Genomic DNA, 20,848 nt, shown 5'->3' with positions numbered 1-20,848 from the left:
ATTTATTAGATTTACTTCGGTGTTGAATGTTGCCCCACTGTCTGAAACTTCTGACTGAGTACTTTAGTTGTGTTCATTCTTATCAACATTTTAATTTCCCTGGCCCTCCCAGTGATTAAATGGAATGATTTTTCAGACTCTACAATAGTCACCCTCCATTCTTTATTTGGAACTGTTATGTTATACTGATGCGTTACCACAAGATGTCATCACTTTCCTTGCACACAAATTTCCTAGTGACACAGAAGTGGTAAAAGTCTGCTATGACTTCCAACATTTTCAGGTGAGTTTTGAATCTTCCTGCTTTGGTCACAAGCCAACAAATGCAGCAGAATGCGGTAGATTATGAAGTTCAGGGCTGTGGAAACACTTTAAACACATCTTTCAGCATCTGGCTATGTTTCTGCTCTACCCCTAGAAATCTCCTCCTCAATGTTAAACCCCGGGGTTCAGCATCTGTGTCCAGCTGAGTAGTGCTTGAAGAGGATTGCACTCCCTGGTTGTCCCTGTTATCAGTGTCTGCTCGTGTTCATGTGTGAGGTATGAAGCAGCACGTGAAAACCCAGCTAACCATCTAAGTGAGCCCACTGAATTGTGATTATTTGAGTTGGTACATGGCTGTTCGTCCTATGACAGTGCAACCTCAGAAGGAATGAAGTCCTCTCAGTGGAATCATCCTACAACACTTGCTTTGCGTGTGAAGGCCCTGGAAAACAATAGAAAGGGGATATGATTTTGTTGAGGAAAAGTAACAATCTTGACAATCACCGTACTCAGTCTTCTCAGAGCTCAGATATTGATGAAATGAAGTCAGCATATGCGTGCTAGAGATCTTTGTAATTCTGTCACCAGCTATCAGCGAGGTCCCCATCTCTCCATCTCCATTTGAGAGGGATTCAGATATGCTACTTATCTCCTAGGCATCCTCGTCTGCATCTATGAGCTGGTCTATTTGTGGCAGTCCACCTCCAGTCCTATCACTCTCCCTTGCATTTTGCGCCTTTTTCTCCAACAAGGGGTAAAAGACAGACCTGTCAGTGAGTGACAGTGAACTATTCACCTGATGGATGCCATGCATTCAGTGAAGGTGACTGTGAGATACAAGTATCACATTGACATGGCGAATGGGGAAGTGATGAAGTTCATAACAAGTGAAGGCTTGGTGCTGAAGGGGTGTGAGGTGTGATATGAAGAAGAGCACATAGCGTGACTAAGTGAAAGGACAGGGGTTTTACACCACAGGATGTAGGCGAATCAGCAAATGTACTCCCTTTTCTGACCTAATTAGGTCATTAATCTGCTTTCTAAATTACATCCAAGAGCTGGTTACAGCACTCTTGCTACTCACCTCCACAACTGTTTCCAGCTATTCCTTTTTGATGAGAACCACAGGTTTCTTCCAACACTGAGAAAACATGACCCTTCTCCTCTGACTCCACCCAGCAATAATTCAAGCGAGGCATCAATAAACTGATGAGGAGGTCTTGTTCTGGGTCCACTATCCTTCCTGAACACCTCCACTTTCCATATGTGAACTGTGCCTTTAAATGTAGCTGAAACCAGGGGCGGAATTTTCTGTGCCCACTGGCATCGGGCATGCTCAGCGCCATGAGCCAACAATATGGTGAGAAGGCCAGAAATCTGTTTCATGACATAGCGAAACCAGTTTGCGATCGCCCATTCAGCCTGTTGATGGCAGGCCATGTTCCCCGCTATTGGATGTCAGGAACCTCATTGTAATACAACTGCATATAATTATAAGTTCAACCCGCCAGAATCATCCCCCCACCCCTGGCTGGATCATCCGCCCACATTGGCGTGACTGCACAACAGGACAGAACACGTCTTGACAAGTGTGACGTGCAGAAGTCAGGACTTATTGTCAGAACCTTGCTCACGACACAGACAACCGAGGAGCAGAAGATGATGCAGCCCAACACCAATGGCACACTGGAGAAATGTCCACGGCATGCTGGGTGGATTCTCATGGACCTGGATCTGCTGTGAAGCAGCTCATGGAAATTGGAAAGTCATCATTGAGGGTCTGCTCGCAATGAATGATGTCCGAGGGGTGGAGAGAAAGGTCCAGCTGTGTTTGGAAGAGGAAGATGTACTGGGAAAGGAAGGTCTAGGGTTGACTGGGAGAGGAAGAGGTGTCAGGATGGGGTGAGGTTGTTGGGGGGAATTAAGGTCTTAAAATGGGTTGAGGTTGGGAGTGGGGGAATGATGGTGTCAGGGTGGGGTGAGGTTGGGAGGGGGAGGGAATATGGGGAGGAGGGGTTACAGGGAAGAAGACATCAACTGGGGAGGTAGGTGAAAGGGAGGTGGAAGATGAAAGGGAAGGAGTTCGGAAGGGGGAAGGAGTATGGATAGGGGAGGGAATCTGGGAGGAGGAAGCAATACAGAGCGGGGAAGGAGTAAGGCTGGGGGAAGAATTAAGGGTGTCTGAAGGAGTCAGGAAGGGGGGAAGGACTAAGCGGGGGTAGAGAAAGGGGTTCCAAGGGAGGATGGGATTCCAAGGGGGGAACAGGTCCAGAGGGGGGAAGGGGTCTGAAGGGGGGATTCTGATGAGTCCATGACTCCCTCCTGGGGAGCACACTGAGGGTGGGGGAATAATGAGATTGACCGAGGGCAGAGTGAGGCAGTAGGGTGGGAAGGTGAGAGTTCGACGGTAGTGGTAGAAGGAGAGGCGAGGATGGTTGGTGGGGACTTGGAGGCAGACACCGACCCTGGGGGTGGGAAGGAGGGAGGTCAGGGAGGTGAATGTGGATAGGGGTGAGATTTTTGGGAAGCAACGGAACGTGCACTTTCACCAGGTCATCCCCAAAGGAAAAGGGTTGTAGCTGCTAGGTCATGGAGGGGAGGTGGAAAGTAATGCCAGGGGAGTCAACAGTGACGGGGGAGGGGAAATGGGTGACGGGGGAGGGGAAAAGATGGGGGAGCTTATTGAAAACTGAATCAAGGCCATACTGTCTAAATCGAAAGTGAGACGACAGTCGTGGTGGGCGAAATCAGGTGCTACTTGGGAATGTGATCTTTGGGTGGGCGGAGATGCAGGTCAGCTCAGATGGATAACTGAAAGCGAACCCCAACAGATAGCATTCAAAATGCTCAGGAAATTGAGGTGCGTGTGATATGTGAAGGATCCCCGTGCATGGGAAAGTGCTTGCACGAGGCTCCGAAAGGCCCTGCTAAACACACTTCTCCCTCCAGAATCACTTGTTAGCCAGTTGCTCCCTCTGCGGTGACAGAGGATGAGGTTGAGGGGTTCACAAGCAAAGGGGACTGAGAGGGAGAGGACAGTGGTCCAAGTGGATGACCCAGGGATATCCAGCTGTCGCGCCTCCTCCCTTTGGGTGCCCGGGGACCCTGGCCTGACTCCTCGAGGGGAAGAGCAACTGAAGAGACATTGAAGTGCCTCCTTTCCCTCTCGCATTGCCACTGCAGGAACTTACCACGGCTCTCGCGATGGAGTGCAGGTCTGAAGACATCTCCGTGTTCTGCTGGACAAGGGTCCCATGGAGACATCCATACACACATCTGTGGGCACCACAGATGGACGCACTCCTCCAAGTCACATGCCACTCTATTGAGGGCTTCAAACAGCTCTGTGTGATGTTCCCCTGCCTTCTGCTGACTCCCCATGATGAGTTGGAAGGCCAAATCCAGAGGCCCATCATCTGACTTGGACCTCACAGATGCCTCTTCCCCAGTAGTCCTCCAAGTGCCAGGGAGCTCAGCTGAACCTGCCTCCACCTGCTGCGGACATGTGTCTGTGAGGTGACCACCAGATTGTGAACCCGAGCCTGCTCTAGACCTATGTCCCCCCGAGGTGTGTGCCTCTGTGCTGATGCAGGGTGTGGGTCAGCACTGTGATGGCTTTTCCAGGCTGCTTATTTCCACCTCTTCAATGGAGGAGGTGTCCTCTTGGCTGGAGATAAGACCTGGATGGAGCTGAGGGACTGGCTGACTAAGAGTTTCAGTCACTTGGCAGAGCTCCCTATGAGCCAAAGTAGAGATAAATAATGTAAGACAGTACAATCAAAAACAGGAGAGAGAGCACTCACATATGTGTTGAGAGATGGATTGTGTGGTGCAGGATCCCCATGAGGGTGTTCACTGCAGGCACAGTCCATGGCCTCACCAGTCAGTGCGATGGCACACTCCTCAAAGCAAGAGAGCGGCCTAATGTGGGCCACTCCACCCCTGGTCTGGGACCTCTCCCTGCTGATGTGAGCCAGCTTCTCCTGCATGGAAACAGATGGAGAGAATGTGAGAAGGACACACAGCACTGTGTGGAATGTTTGTGTGGTGAGCGGAGCCATGGACGGGATGAGGACCCGATTTGTGCCTGATGGAGATGTGAGGGTGTGTGTGAGAGTTAGTGGTGTTGTCCCTTGAGGTGAGATCCCTGTGAATGTGTGATGGGTTTATGAGTGCGTGAGTTGAGAGTGATGAGAAGAGTGAGTTAACCTGGATGAATGGATGAGACCATTCACCCTGTGGCACCACTGGGTGGCTGTCCTCTTTTGCAGGGCATTGGTGCTGACCACTGCTGCCACCATCTCCCATGCTGGATTGGGTGATACAGCTGCCCACCTTGCGACCAGAACGGGGGTAGAGGACATCACGCCAGGCCTCCACTGCATTCAAAAGGCACTCAAAGTTTGCATCACTCAAGAGTCTTTTTGCCTATTGGGGTTATCCTGTCTTCCGTGCTGCAGTCCTGGGCTGGAAGCACTTAAATGTGGAGCACGGCATGATGATGTGGCGAGATAATGGTGTGGCAGGCGAATGAGAGCCTGCCCGCCATGGAAATGGCTTGTTTCCTAGGAATACATACATGCATAGGGTTTGGGACAGTACAGCATAAGAAGCCACCATTACGGCCAATGGGTAAAACGTTGTTTTACTCACCTGCTACTGCACTTAGTGCAACCCGCTATGCGGTTGTGCATGATGCCCATTGTGTTGTTTAGAGACACAAAACCTGAAATGAATTGGTATAATTGAGTGGAGATCACAGATTGTGACCTGCTCAACTGACCTTCGGATTTCTCCCATGCAATTCCATCATCTATTCGAGCCAGTGGGTGGAATATTTGGTACCGACAGCGGTGGGCTTCTTGGTGGGCAGGAGTGGAAAATTTGGAGTGAGGCCAAAAAATGGATTCCCGCCAGTGGATTAATGAGGCGGAATTTTTCCCTCGCCACTTTCATTGGCGAGATGATGGCGTGTTTGCTTTCCCACAGATCCATATCAGGAATGCTATTTGCATGCACTAGCATGTCATGAATACTCATTAAAAACACAGCTTGCCAGAATCACATTCTCCCTCCCAATTATGTGCCACACCAACAGGAAATTTGGTCGAAATCATGAACGGATATCTGCAAGATGATCAATGAAAACCTCTAAGGTGTTTTCTGCAATTGGCGTGGCTAATGGGCCAAAGGGCATCCAGAGATTCCAAAAGTGCAGGTTTGGCATATTCAGTATACCAGATGAGACAAAGTAGAAGTGCATTAGGTAAGGCTGAACATATCCAGGATGCGCTCAAGCCTCTTCCAATCTCTTTGGGTTAAGACGTCAAGTAGCTGGAGTGATATCTTGGTCACCTAGATCTGTGAGGTAGTGCTACAGCTAGAACGGTGGGTCAGGGAAAGGCGAGTAGTGCAGACACAGCTCCAGAGCATGACAGTGGCTTTCTGGTCGCAATTGGGAGATCTACCATAGTTGCCCATTACTCATTAATCTGTTGGATCTATCTGTCCACAGGGAGAAAGAGGATTGAATAATGGAGCCTGTGCTCAATGCTGCATTCTTGATGGCAGCGATCCAGTTGAGGAGAAGAAGAGCCTGGTGCTGCCTAGCACACCTTCAAGAGGAGGCTCAGCCTGAGGACCATGGCCCCCAGGGCAGCCCCTGCAAGACTCAGAGGAAGAGGAGGTCAGACCCATCCCACGAAGGCGATTCGCATGACCATTGGTTTACCAAAGACGCCGTTCTTATCTGAAGATGAGTGGGAGACAATGCCATGCACATCTACACTTGTCAGGAGATGTGGTTGCTCATATCTGCCCCATTCTGTGGAAGGAGCTAATACTGCATGGACTGGGAGGACATCCCCTGCCAGTGCCCCTGAAGGTCACTGCACTCAATCTTTTGGCCAGCGGATTGTTCCAGGGATCCACAGTGAACCTATATGGCAACTCTCAGTCCTCAACATATAAATGTATCAAGGAGGTGACGGATGCCCTCTACTGTAAGGCTTATCATTATGTAAAGTTCATACTGGATGAAGCTAGCCAGGCTGCTAGATTCCTGGGTTTCACGGCAATCTCTGGCTTCCCTAGAGTACAGGTTGCAATTGATTGCGCATATGTGGCTTTGAGAGCTCCATGGCAGCAGCTTCTGATGCTCATTAACAAGAAAGGATTCCACTCACTAAACGTTCAGCTGGTGTGCAACCATCATGCATCCCAGCTACCCATTTCTCTTACATTATGCCTCAGATATTCAAAGGATTGTGGCATTTACAGGGCTGGTTGCTTGGTGATAAGGGGTACCTGCTGAAATGATGGCTTTTGACACTTGTGCATAATCCTCAAAGTGCCTCGGAAGAAAGGTACAACGCAGCACATAGTTCACAAGATCCATCATAGAGCAGACTATTGGGGTTCTGGAGTACTCTCCAGAGACAGTATCCCACATCATTGTGGTCTGTTGTGTCCTGGCACTTCAAAGGGGAGACCACTGCCAGAGGGAGATATGGGGGAGGTTGAGAACTCCTCGGTTGATGAAGAACTGGAAGGGCAGGAACCTGAAGAGGGCAAGAGTGAAGAACTTCCACATGAAGATGCCATTGAAGCCGCAAGATGTGAAAGACATGCCCATGACACACTCATAGCCACAAGGTCCCAGGAGGAGTGAAGTGCAGGCAAAATTACCCAAGTGCTTTTCTCCTGTCCCTTAGTGGCATGCCAGTGATCTGAAAAATCTTTACAAGCACTAACAAATAGAGCAATGTCAGCATTGGGCCTTGGACCTCCAACCCTCATGTTTCAGAAAGATCAGCAGCCAAACCTATATGTAGCTGTCCTGGGAAGTGAAAGGCAGTGCACCAGCACAAACCCTACGTCATGTGGACTTGATGCAGTCATAGTCTCCTAAATGAAACACTTCTTGCTGCCACAGAGATGTTCACATGGTTGAAGAGATGTTCATGGCCTCAGGTCTTGTGCTTTGGCACACACAATGAAGACAGCTAATTGACGATGAGACAACATGAGTGGTAACCCTCCAATGCTATTGAGCACACGTAACTCCATGGTGTCTTTTCCTTCACTTCCTAATGCAATTTGCAGTCACTTTCAATAAAGAGGTTGATACATCTCCTTGACATTAGACAAGGGAAGAGTAACTAATCTGAGTCAGTTACATGTCACACGAATGTGAGGCTCACAAAGGGAGGTGATCACTGAGTGGGAGTTTGGGTCACCCTCGCAATAAGAGGCAACATGGATGCATATGCACAACATTTTCAAATGATGAGACTATTCTCATGAACAGCAAATATATTTGCAAAGGTGCATGATATATACAGTGAGTGAACACTCATGACGCAAAAGTGATATCAAGGCTTCTTAATCTTTCTAACCCTACTGCTATGTCTTGGTGGACCCTCGACATCTACAGCAGAGGTGGAGGCAGCCTGCTGACTGCAACACCCTGTTGTCAGTGATGACCTTGGCAGGCGTGCTCTGGAGGGCTGAGGCCCAGAGGATCCTAGCCTGCTCTGGATCATCTGCTGTGAGACAAGTGCACCCTCCTTGGCCTATGCAGCTGGAGGTGATGGGTCACAGGCAGAGGGGATTGAGATTGGCTGAACACACATGGAGTCACCTGTGGATGGCCCAGGGTTTCCAGCTTCTGGCCCTTAACCTTGTCAGGGCCTGAAGGGGTACCTGGAGGAAAGTCTAGGTGCCCTACTCCCCCTTACCTAGCCACTGATGGATCCCACAGATGCCTATAGCGATGGAGTGAAGGTCCGAGCATAAATCCGGCAGAACATCCTGGACCAAGGTCTCCAAGACGGTGTGGAGACCTGAAGGCGCTTGCATGTTGGAGCCACGACATCCGACAGATCGCAGACCGACTCCTCCATCCTTTGCTCTAGTCTGTTGATTGCCTCTTGCAACCCTGCCTGAGGTTCCACCTCCTGTCTTTGCATCTCCAGCATGTTTGCGATGGCCACTTCCAGAGGTTCATCATTTGACTCGAACTCAGCTGGTGGCTGTTCTCCAGCAGTCCTCCGAGTGCCAGAACCCTGGGCTGTCACTGTCTGTGACTGCTGTGGAGACATGTCAGTGAGGTGTTACGCAGAATTACCCCCTGAGCCAAATCTGGAACTATGACCCACCAGGATGTGTGTCTCTGCACTGGTGGAGGGTGCAGGTGAACCGTGAGACAGTTCTTCAAATGGCTTCTCAGCATCCTCCTCTGAGATGGCCTGGGGGCTGGGGATTATGTTACCTGTGCAGGTCTGTCTGGAGCTGCTGCTGCCTGTAAGAGAGAGAAGATAAATTTAGTTCATGTACAGGCTGAATACAACGTTGCATGTCACTCGCTGTGAGTGTCAGGATGTGATCAACTCAAAGAGGGCTCATCCATACTAGTTTGCTGGGAGAGGCTGATCTTGCCTTCACCTCTGAAATGATCTCTGATCTCCCCTGCCAACTTGGTGGCATTGCCCTCGAATTTGGAGAGCTCCTGGATGTTGGCCTTCTGTCCTCCAGTCTGGTATTTCTCCCTCTTGTGGATGTGATGAGAGGGGATGGAGCAGAGGTTGGGAAGTATGCATGCCTGCTGTATGTGCTGAGCCCCCCCAGTAAGGGCTTAAAATGCTATTTGTACAGAATGATAGATGAGATGCTGGTGAATAGGCTTTCAATGCTGATATCTCCCCAACTAATATTCTGTAAGATCCCTGAGCTGTGTGATGGTTTGAGTGCATAATGCCATTATGAGATGTGAGTTTGGAGTGAGCTAAAGGTTGACTTATCCTGGTGGTGTGGATGAAATCATTCAGCCTCTCCCTGCATTGGATAGCATTTCTTTGGCGGTTGCCCACAGAACTGACCTCTTTCACAACCACCTCCCAGGCTGGCGAAGTGAGGTTGGTGGACCTCCTGGATCTATCCCTGGGAAAAAGAACCTCTTGGTGCTGGCACACATTGCTAATTAAAGCCTCCAGGGAGCCATGGCTAAACCTTGGTGCACTCTTCTTGTTCCTTGGGGCCATCTCCGGAACCTGCGACCACACAGCTGGACTGCAGGGAGTAATGTGTGTGTTTGGGTGGCATATAAATATGGCGCCAGGAACTCTAACCCCATTAAGCAGTGCCCGTCCTGCCACATGATTCAGCAAGCAGTGAGCCTACACATAATTAATGAGGTTTCAAGCAGAAGATCAATCATGAGAATCCAATCTACTGATCAGCAGAAAACTCGCGCTAATCCCGATCGCCACTGCACTTAGTCTCCAGAGTGGCAAATACTACCCAACGTTTTTGTTACAAACAAAGTTCTTGTGTCATTTTAGGAAACATTTATTGCACAATTCTGTAACAAGAAGTCAATATTTAGTCCGACAGGAAACAGTTTAATAGAGAATGCTTTGTTCTGCTGAAATAAACAGCTGCTTGTAATGTCCAGTTCTGTTAATCCAGTTATTTATTTTGACAGTAAAACTAGGAGAGAAAGTGATATTGAATTTCTTATTTTTGCTATTTCTTATTTTTACTTTTCCTTATTATAGATAATTGGAACGATCCCACTGATGTCAAACCCAACTGTGTCATCCAATCAAAATACAGGTGGGACTCAAGGCATCCAAGTGCAGCCAATCACCCCTCAACTTCTGACTAATGCACAAGGTCAGATCATTGCCACAGTGATTGGGAATCAAATTTTGCCAGTGATCAATACACAGGGAATAACACTGTCACCCATAAAACCGGGCCAGCAGGTAAATAATTTTCTCCCATATTTTAGTTCACTTGACTGCCATAAGCCATATCAAACCAGAAAAAGAAGGAAAGGTAACTTGATCAGGCCAAGGTATAATTCATTGTTTTTCTTGTAAAATAATTTGTTGCACCAATTTATTTCATGACATAAAGGTATGAGGCTGTCCAATGTGTAAATAGCTATTCTAGCGAAATGCCACAGATCCCCTCAGAATAGTACTCAATCAGCCAGCAAGACCGGACTGTTTATAAGCTGAACTCTGAAGCCGTAATAAAGACACACATGGTGAAAATAAGAATGGTACAAGCTTGGGTTGAAGTAAGGCATCACTGCACAAGTGGATCTTACTGTGATGCCACAAGCAGCAAATGAGATGTATGGCAACAAATGAAGTTGAAGTATCAAAAGTTTTTTTTAAAAAAGACAAGTTCACAGCAGTCTGTTGACGGTAATGATCTCACTTAAGGGCTTGATAGCAATCCTGTGCGGTTTGCACGTATTTTAATGCCCACAGAGACCAATTTGTCAGGTTGTAATATTGTCATGGAGGCTGGTGGTGATTGCACAATGAATTTAAACTTGGTGATTAGTTGAAGAGTAATAAAGAGAAATAAAGATCCATGTTGTGATAAAATTATAAATAAATAGGATATATTTTGATGTTTTAATATCTATGATGATGAACAGATTATGTTGATATCTAATTAGATTTCATCACAGCCATGGTACCGATGTTAAGACTCTGCATTTTCAGATCCCACAATCTCCTGCAATTGCTGGTTACCAACAACAGCATTGTCCAATATAAATTGTTGACTAGTTAGTGGTGTAACTATGGTGACACTATTTTAACCACATGCACTAATTCTAAACATGCTCACGCAATACAGTCTTTCACATGTACATATTTATTTCACAATTCTCCCATCATTCAGTAATCAAGGAATGGTTCACAATGACGAGCAGCTTGGACATCTTGTGTTATGGAATATATGATAATTTGTATGTTAAAACTTCACTATGTGAACTAGACCACACAAAGTTCCTGCCATGAAGACGCAATAGTCACATATTGGAGGTAATGTAGACTTTGGGCAGCGGTGTAAAACAGATGATATCAGATCAGCTGCCTGATATCCATCTCTTCTGATTTCAATTTCCAACAAATTCAATGACAGGAGAGATCAGTGGTTGATCAAGCATCACTCATTTTGCATTATCACCCAAAGTCAAAATTACCCTCATCAAGTTTAAATCCATGATACTTCAAATATCTCAAGTCCTAACATATCCAAACTGCCTGAAAACCAAGAAAATACCATCTTTAGTTGCTGTTGCCTCATTGTTGCATTTCACATGGCAAGCTGAGATAACTGCAAATTAATAGGTACTTGAATTTAAACTCTATAAATGGCCCAGAAGGCTTTTGACAAGGTGCCACACAGGAGGCTGCTCAGTAAGATAAGAGCCTATGGTGTTAGAGGCAAGGTACTAGCATGGATAGAAGATTGGCTGTCTGGCAGGAGGCAGAAAGTGGGGATAAGGGGGTCCTTCTCAGGATGGCGGCCAGTGACTAGTGGAGTTCCGCAGGGGTCAGTGTTGGGACCACAACTTTTCACTTTATACGTTAATGATCTAGATGAAGGAACTGAGGGTATCCTGGCTAAGTCTGCAGATGCTACAAAGATAGGTGGAGGGACAGGTAGTATTGAGAAGGCGGGGAGGCTGCAGAAGGATTTGGACAGGTTAGGAGAATGGGCAAAGAAGTGGCAGATGGAATACAACGTGGACAAGTGTGAGGTCATGCACTTTGGTAGGAAGAATAGAGGGATAGACTATTTTCTAAATAGGGAGAGAATTCAGAATTCTGAAGTGCAAAGGGACTTGGGAGTCCTAGTCCAGGATTCTCTTAAGGTTACCTTGCAGGTTGAGTCAGTAGTTAGGAAGGCAAATGCAATGTTGGCATTTATTTCAAGAGGACTAGAATATAAAAGCAGGGATGTGCTGCTGAGGCTTTATAAGGCTGTGGTCAGACCACATTTAGAATATTGTGAGCAATTTTGGGCCCCGTATCTCAGGAAGGATGTGCTAGCCCTGGAGAGGGTCCAGAGGAGGTTCACGAGAACGATCCTGAGGAACGTTTGAGGACTCTGGGTCTATACTCGATGGAGTTTAGAAGGATGAGGGGGGATCTGATTGAAATGTACAGGATACTGAAAGGCCTGGATAGAGTGGACGTGGGGAAGATGTTTCCATTAGTAGGAGAGACTAGGACCCGAGGGCACAGCCTCAGAGTAAAGGGAAGACCTTTTAGAACAGAGATGAGGAGAAACTTCTTTAGCCAGAGAGTGGTGAATCTATGGAATTCATTGCCACAGAAGGCTGTGGAGGCCAGGTATTGAGTGTATTTAAGATTGAGATAGATAGGTTCTTGAATGGTGAGGGGATCAAAGGTTACGGGGAGAAGGCGGGAGAATGGGGTTGAGAAACTTATAGGCCATGATTGAATGGTGGAGCAGACTCGATGGGCCGAATGGCCTAATTTCTGCTCCTATGTCTTATGGTCTTATGGCCCATGGCTTCATGGCACAGGCTTACAAAGACAGAAAGCTCAGGTGTCACTGCGTGAAATTCAGAAGTCAGCAAATAAGAAATAAGTGCACTAGGGGTTTTGAACCAGTTAGGGTTTAATAGAGCCAGTACTTTGAGAGATAGACTGGCAAAGGTTGTGGTTGCTTGTGGCCCACGGGCTGTTGTTTGAACAGCCCTGGTTTACACGTGGATTGGAGATGTAACAATTTTCTCAGTTTGAAGAATATCATCCAAACTCCTCAATGTATTGCTGCCTGAAAATGCATTCCTGTTGTATTGTTTATTAACAGCCAGAAGAATGTTTTCTTTATAAAATGAAGAAGTTACTATTCAGTACAATAATGGCCACTCAAATTTGAGCAGACAGTAGGTTCCTGAGATTTTAATCGTATAATTCATACTGCAGAGATACTGAGTTATTTCGCAGGCATTTCCAGGGACACAGCGGCTCTCTATGTACTGTATTGTAACATAAATAAATGTTATCATTGACAACACATGGTCTCATCATTACTCACAAATATCTATTAAAATCTGCCTATTATAGTTACTGTTTGACTTGTTGATCTTAAACCCTGTTTATATTTACAGTGCAAAGACATGGGCGGAAATTTTCGGCCCTGTCGCAGTGGGGATGGGGCTGTAAAATGCGGCGAGCCATTCTAAAGTCCATTAACTTTGGTGGGAATATAAAATCCCACTGCTGTAAAATTCCGCCAATGAAGATAAATGTTTAGACAAACTGAATAGCTAATTATTAAAATGTATTGTTTTTGGAGTGTTAACTGAGGATGCATGTGGAATTGAGTGGAGCGCAGAAATTAACTGTAACTTTCACACCTAGCTATACAAACAAGGCACCAGAATAGGCTAGACACATCCTTTCAGTTCAAGTGCCCAGGCTCAAATTTGCACAGTAATAAGATGACATCCTTTTCTGTCAACTGGTTGTCACTTGTGAAGTGAGTTTGGGCAGTCTCAATTCAATTACTACTAGCTGTGGACTCAACACAAAGGTCTTCCTAATTTCAAACTAATTGGTGACCTCAAGCAGGGAAGCCGTGTGGAATGGTCAATATAATACAGCAACAACAGGGGGCATGTTGTTAGAGAGCTATAGTCCAGTATTTTAAACAGAAGTGCTGGCCTCACTACCCCACCACACTCCCTGTCCCCCACCACCCCCAACTACCACACCCCGGGCCTCCACTTGGCCAGGTTGTCCCGCAGCGATTTAAAGGGTGAGACTTATGCTCCCATCTGGGAGGAGGTCCCAACCCTGAGAGCTGTTGGCCAATCAAATGGCTGACAACTATCGACTCCCAGCAGGGCCACCTGGAGCAGTGGCCACTTCTGGGTCTACAGGCAGTCCCCAACGGCAAGGAGCCATGGATCCAAGGATCCAAAGACCCAGGTTAAATCCAGGTTTCTCTGGGCCAGGCTAACAAGCCCTGATGAGAGGGGTGGGGGGGGCCAGATGCAGGAGGGGCAGAAACAGATGAAATACCATGGGAAGTGGTCAGCCTCCTTTGGGTATAGGGTGGCCTAACAGGTAGGGCCCCCCCAGCCTACAAAACGGCCAACTGGCAGCCTCGCCGTTTGGCATTGACACCTCTTGCTTCTTAAGGGCCTCAATTGGCCCAAGGGCAGGTGGGCCGCCCTTCACCCAACCCCTGCACCTGCCAACCCTCTCCTAGGAAGGCCGCAACGTTCCATCCTTAGAGTGACATTTACTCCACATTTAACCCATGTTATCCATGAATTGGCACTGATTAAATCTGGGGAAGGGTGGATTTTCCTGAACTTGGGCAGTATAGCAGAAGAAAAAGCATGTGAAATTGGGCAGTGAAGCCTACCGCTACCTTAATCCTCAGACCTGCATGCCCTTCCCCATGCTAACTCCTTTCCCTAGCCATTGACTCCATCCTCTCTTTCTGCCAACTGCCTGTGGCTGAATCAGACATTTTGCAATCCTGGTGGTGTGTTTGACCCCAAGATGAATTTCTAACCATGTACTGGTGTCATCACTAGAACAACCTATTTTCTGAATTACCTATTATCTCTGAACCATCACCCAACTCCATCCCTACCTCAGCTCATCTCCTGCTGAAACCCTCATTCATGCCTTTGTTACTTCCAGACCACAATGCGCTCCTGGCCAGCCACCCACATTCTATTCTTCATAAACGTAAGGTCATTGAAAACCCTGCTGCCAGTATCCTAACTGGCCGCAAATTCAATCACAAATCACCTCTTTGCTTGGTAATCTACAAAGGCTTTTGGTTAAGCAGCACCTCAATTTTAACATTCCCATCCTTGTTTTAAAATCCCTCCATAGCCTCATCCTTTCCCTATCTCTGTAACCTCATCCAGCCTGACAACTCAGATCACTGCACATGTCCAATTCTGATCTCTTATGCATCCCAATATTAATTGCTCCACCATTTATTAAACTGTTGAGGCCCTAAGCTCTGGACTTCCCTCCCTAAATTTCATCTCTCTATCGTCCTTTAAGATGCTCATTAAACCTACCTCCTGGACCAAGCTTTTGGTCATCTGCCCTACTCCTCATGTGGCTCAGTGTCAAACTTTGATAACCTCCTGTGAAGTGTCTTGGGATGTTTTATTCCTTTAAAAGTGCTTCTTTAAATGGAAGTTGATGTTGTTATTGACCACCCTTTCCATGCTCACTACATACAAATGCTTCCTGGGGGATATTGGGCCTGAGATCCTGGCCCATTACCCACCACCAGGGTGTGTTCTGTCCATTCTCCAGACTTTAATGTGATAAGCTGGGAGTAACAGCCAGACGGGCTCCATCTTGTAGATGTCTCTGCTCCCTCCAATTCTACCAAACAACTTATTGCTTATCTGTTAAAGGCTTGTTTGTGCTCTTCAGACTACAAATGAATGATGGAAGGGCATAGTGAGTTGCACTCACTGAGACAATAAATGGAACCTTATCCTAAACCCACAGATGACTGCTCCTTCCATACCTGCTACCTGCAAATGTTGCCTGGGTGATACCTTGAGTCCTGGCCCATGACGCACCATCTATAGCTCTTCACTCCAGTCCTCCATGTGAACCATGACAATGGGCTGAGGGTCGCAGCGGGAGAGGCCTCAATGGCCTCCTCTTCTCCTAACTCAACCCTGTTCCATATAGCAGGAGGACAGACTGAATCTTGTTCAACAGAAGGGTTGACTGATACTCATTCAACAGGAGTGTGGACTGACTCTCATTCAACAGGGGACAGACTGACTCATTCAACAGAAGGGCAGACTGACTCTCTTTCAATGGGAGGGCAGAATGAGTCTCATTGATCTGGAGAGCAGACTGACTCTCATTCAACAGGAGGGAAGACTGACTCTGATGCAGCATGAGGGTAGTCTAACTCTCAGGACAAAACAGAGTCTTACTCAATGGGAGGACAGACTGACTCTTATTCAACAGGAGGGCAGACTGACTCATTCAACAAGAGGGCAGACTGACTCATTCAACAAGAGGGCAGACTGACTCATTCAACAAGAGGGCAGACAGACTCTTATTCAACAGGAGGGCAGACTGACTCTCATTCAATGGGAGGGCAGACTTCCTTGCATTCAACAGGAGGACAGACTGATTCACCTTCAACATGGGCAGACTGACTCTCATTGAGCTGGAGGGCAGGCTGACTCTCATTCAATAGGAGGGAAGATGACTCTGACATAATATGAGGGTAGTCTGACTCTCAGGACAGACAGAGTCTCACTCAGTGGAAGGACATATTGTCTTACATTCAACATGAAGGCAGACTGATGAATTCTACCCCCCAATGTGTTTTTATTGACAGAGTGGGTACAATTCACTTTAGTGGATGTGCATAATGGATGCTAATGGATCTTTCACCTGTTATACTGAAGTCAACAGAACAGATAGAACCAGATGTATAATAAGCAGCTGACCCACTGCCAGTGTTTTGCACACCCGCCAATGTTGAATTTTACAACCAGAATATCTTACCATTGTGAAAGAGAATCGCCGATGGTCATTTAAATTAGAATTTTGTTTACATACATAGTTCTGAATTTAAACTGTGAAAATGTCACTAACCTTGTTCTTTTAACATAGTCACAGCTTAAAGTAGGCACAGCTTTATTTCTGTTCATCTTCACCATGAATCCAATTTCATAAATATAAAGGAAAATAGTCATTTTATAGTACAGAACTTGAGTATTGCTGAAAAAAGAGATATGTCTAAGCTTTTTATGTTACACTGATCAGGACACTCACAAGAATCCCAATATAAGGGATCATTTCATGCTGTATATCATGCAAACTCATGAATGGGCCTGAAAAGTGCTCATTCTACCTCAGATTATCCTGGAGGGGCAAGGTATCACAAAAATTAAAAGTAGCAACACGAGTGATATTTGCCACTAACAGAATGCTGCCATCAAGTCGAAAAGACGTTCTTCCTATCACACAGATGAGTAATGTGGTATATGAATTTCAGTGCCAGTGTGATGCTAGGTATGTAGACTGTATGCCCCAAAGACTGGTGGATCATGTCAAACAGCATGTCCCAGCCACTGTTCGCAATGAGCAGGGTACAGACCATACCCAACCAGCCTGTGCTTGCAAAACTCAAAACACAGTGTCCAACATTAAATGCGATTCCAAGATTGGACAACGCTTGCTCAATCCTCAATGTGCTAAGAATTAAGCTGACAACCAATTTAAGATTGTCAGTTGGGCTCAATGTGGCATATTTACATATACTGGAAGCTACATACATTAATACACAGGGCACTGTTCTTTGCAGACAGAAAGAACATGTACACACATTGCGCCTGTTTCAGCTAAACAAAGTAAGTGACAGCCATTCGTTGACTCATTCCTCAGGGCAATGCCTTGACCAGTCAGGGTCAAGCTGCCTGGTTTAAATTTCAAACAATGCTTGGCTGTTAAGTGTTAGTCACCATCAGTGCTGCATTCTTCCTGGCAACTTTACTTGCCAACTAGTCAGCACTCTCTTCACACACAGTATAAATTGTTATCTTCCCCCTTGTTTTGGTATTCTTAAGAGTGTCCTGTTTAGTGCAAATCAAAAAGCTTAGACATGTCTCTTTTTTCAGCAATAAAGCCAAAATGAAATCTATCCTCTATCATATATGAAGACCTTGTGTGAATTGACGTAACTGACATTTTTCCCCTTAGATCTCTGTGTAATCTAACCTTTAGTGTATATTTGTGTGTTCTGCTTCCACCGCAGCAGCAGCAGCAGCAGCATCCGCAGGTAGGCCAGCCAGTGTCCCAGGCAAACCTTCTGCACATGGCACATGGGCAGCCCTCTCTCGCACAAAGCCCAGTGCGTCAAGCTTCTTCCTCTTCCTCTTCATCCTGTTCTTCTTCAGCTCTGAGCGTTGGACAGTTAGTCAGCAGTAAGTAGGGGCTTCTCGCTGCGCTATTTGTTGTTCAGCAGTTCATTCTCAGACAAACAATAGAATGCGTTTATCAAAACTGGCACAATCCATTGGTTTACATTTTTGCTAACAAAATCCATCCAGATCAGCTCAGCTCTGATACTATCTGCATGGAAAGGGCAAGTTAGAAGACATCACACATAGTTATTGGAATGTAGATACTTTACCAAGATTGGCCATAGAAGCAGTGAATATAATAACATTTAAAAGAAAATTGATAAGTCTTTAGCATACAAAAGCATAAGGGGAAAGAGCAGGGAAATGGCTTAAAGTAAATAGCTCTCATTGAAGAACTGGCAATGGGTCAAATTGTCTCCTTCCTAGCTGTAACATCTGTGATTCTATGAACGAACACTGTATTTGTGATGTAAGTCCATAGCCGTGCTGTGAGGGACAAAGGGGAGCTTAAGTCCAAATAAAACTCACCATGACCACAAGGAGCTAGGATTTCTGTGGGCATGGTGCTGATCTTGCTCCACCATAACTTTGGTCAAAGATCAGCTGAAGCAGCTGCTTCCACTGTTATCTGAGATTTCCACTGCAGTAATCATGGAAAACCTTGATAAAAATTCTACCCCAAGTGATATCACCATCATAGAAACAGGAATAGGCTATTTAGCCCTTTGAGCCTGCTGTACCATTCAGTTAGGCTATTGCTGATATATACTTCTTCCTAGGTCCCACAACATTTTGATGGAGAGAGTTCCAGATTTCCACTACCCTTTTTGTGGAAAGAAATACTTTCAGTTTTCACTACTAACTAGTCTAGCACTTATTGCAATATAATTTCAATGTAGCTATAGGCCCAGGTCTTCCAAGCAGCGGCAATGATTGTCGGATAACCACTGAGTTTATAAATTTCCCAGACTCAACGCTGCTATGCATTTCTACTGTGTCTGGGTCCAGTAGAGCCCAGCTTTCATAGAAATGTGCAGTGCAGTGTTTCTTAGGAAACTCCTTTGCAGCAGAGACGAGTTGTGGAAGACAGGACACACTCTCTTTTAACAGCACTAGCTGCCATATGGTAAGTTTAAAGGTCCCGTTTGAATGTCAATGAATGGATGAGTAAACGGTTGAGTGAGTGGGTGGGTAGGTGGCTGAGGTGGCTAAGTGGTTGAACTGGGTGAGTGGGTGAGATGGGTAAGTGTGTAAGTGGCTAGGGGCTGGATGGTTAAGGTGGGTGGGTGGGTAGAGTGAAGGGGGTGAGGTAGGTAGGGTGGGTAAGTGGGAAAATGGGTGGGGGTGTGGAGGCTAATTAGATGAGGTGCGTAGGTGGTTAAGTGAGTAAGTGGGTGAGGTGGGTAAGTGGGTAGGTGGGTGAGTTGGGTAAATGCATGAAGTGGGTAAGTGTGTAGGGGTAGTTCGGTGAGTGGGTAAGTAGATGAGGTGAGTAGATATGTGAGATGGGAAAGTAGGCAGGGGGTAGGTGGGTAGGCTGCATGGGTGGATAATTGGGTAGGTTGGGTAGAATGTGTAAGTGGGTAGGTGGGTCGGGTAGGGGGTAGGTGGGTGAATGGCTAGTCAGTTCAGGGGGTAGTTGGGTCTGGCTGGGTCAGGTAAAGGTATTAGCTGGGGTGTTAGTCGAGTGGCTGGGAGGGTAATTGGGTCGGGTCAGGTGGAGTTGTCAGGCCAGGAGGGTGGCAGTGTGGTCATGGGTGTAGTGAGGTGGTTGGGAGGATATCATGTTAGAAGGGTAGCCAGGTGGTTTGGAGGGCAGTTGAGGGCTGGTCAGGCAATTGGGGATGTTGTCGTGTGTTTGGGAGGGTAGTTGGGTGGTCAGGAGGGTAGTTGGATGGTTGGGAGGAGTAGTCAGGTGGCAAGGGATAGTCAGGTGTTCGTGAGGGTAGTCAGGTGTCAGGGTATAGTTGGGTGATCGTGAAGGTGGTTGGGTCGGGGCTTGACAATTTTGAGGATCATTTGAAATTTGAGTCAGGCCATCAACAGGTGATAATAGAATCACCAAAATTTACAGCACGAAAGGAGGTCATTAGGCCCATTGTGTCTGCACCAGCCAACAAGTAGCCATCCAGCCTAATCCCACTTTCCAGCTTTTGGTCTGTAGCCTTGTAGGTTACCACAAGTGCATATCCAAGTACATTTTAAATGCTATGAGGATTCCTACCTCTATCACCCTTTCAGGCAGTGAGTTCCAGTTCCCCATTACCCTCTAGTTGAAAAAGTTTCCCCTTGAATCCCCTCTAACATCCTGCCTCCCACCCTGAATCCCCTGGTTGTGGACCCTTTAACTAAGGGATATAGAAATCTTTTATTCACGCTATCTAGACCCTCATAATTTTACACTACTGGCTAACTTTACACTTCAATTAGATCTCTCCTTAACCTCCTCTGTTCCAGAGAAAACAACCCTCTAAAGTGTCCAATATTTCCTCATAACTAAAACTCTCCAGTACAGGCAAGATCCTGGTAAATTTCCTCTGTACCCTATAGTGCAATTACATCTTTCCTATTGTGTAGTGACCAGAATTATAGTACACCAGTTGTGGCACAACCAGTATGTTATACAATTCCAGCATAACTTCCCTGCTTTTATATTCTATGTCTTGGCTAATAAAAACAAGTATACCGTATGCCTTCTTGACCCACCACATTTGCCTGTACAACCATCTTCAGGGGTCTGTGGACATGCACTTCAATGTCCGTCTATTGTCCTCAGTATCATATCTTCCTGCAGTCTACAGATTTCTTCTTCATTATCAACTACAGACCAATCTTTGGATCACATGTAAACTTCTTAAT

The 20,848-nt window shown here is 46.4% G+C and overlaps 1 protein-coding gene across 1 annotated transcript in view; it reads left to right on the top strand.

Moving 5' to 3' along the window:
• Positions 1–20,848, top strand: part of pou6f2 (POU class 6 homeobox 2) — a 1,008,671-nt gene that overhangs the window by 918,137 nt on the left and 69,686 nt on the right. Inside the window, exons 18-19 of the mRNA XM_041189250.1 lie at positions 9,822–10,031; positions 17,881–18,049. Of these exons, the coding sequence (XP_041045184.1) occupies positions 9,822–10,031; positions 17,881–18,049 (379 nt within the window). The remainder of the gene's footprint in view (positions 1–9,821; positions 10,032–17,880; positions 18,050–20,848) is intronic.

The sequence above is a fragment of the Carcharodon carcharias genome, chromosome 6, assembly GCF_017639515.1.
Source record: "Carcharodon carcharias isolate sCarCar2 chromosome 6, sCarCar2.pri, whole genome shotgun sequence".
In the NCBI taxonomy this organism is placed as follows: Eukaryota; Metazoa; Chordata; class Chondrichthyes; order Lamniformes; family Lamnidae; genus Carcharodon; species Carcharodon carcharias.
The sequence above is the reverse complement of the archived record's forward strand: the minus strand, read 5'-3'. Positions and strand labels throughout refer to the sequence as shown.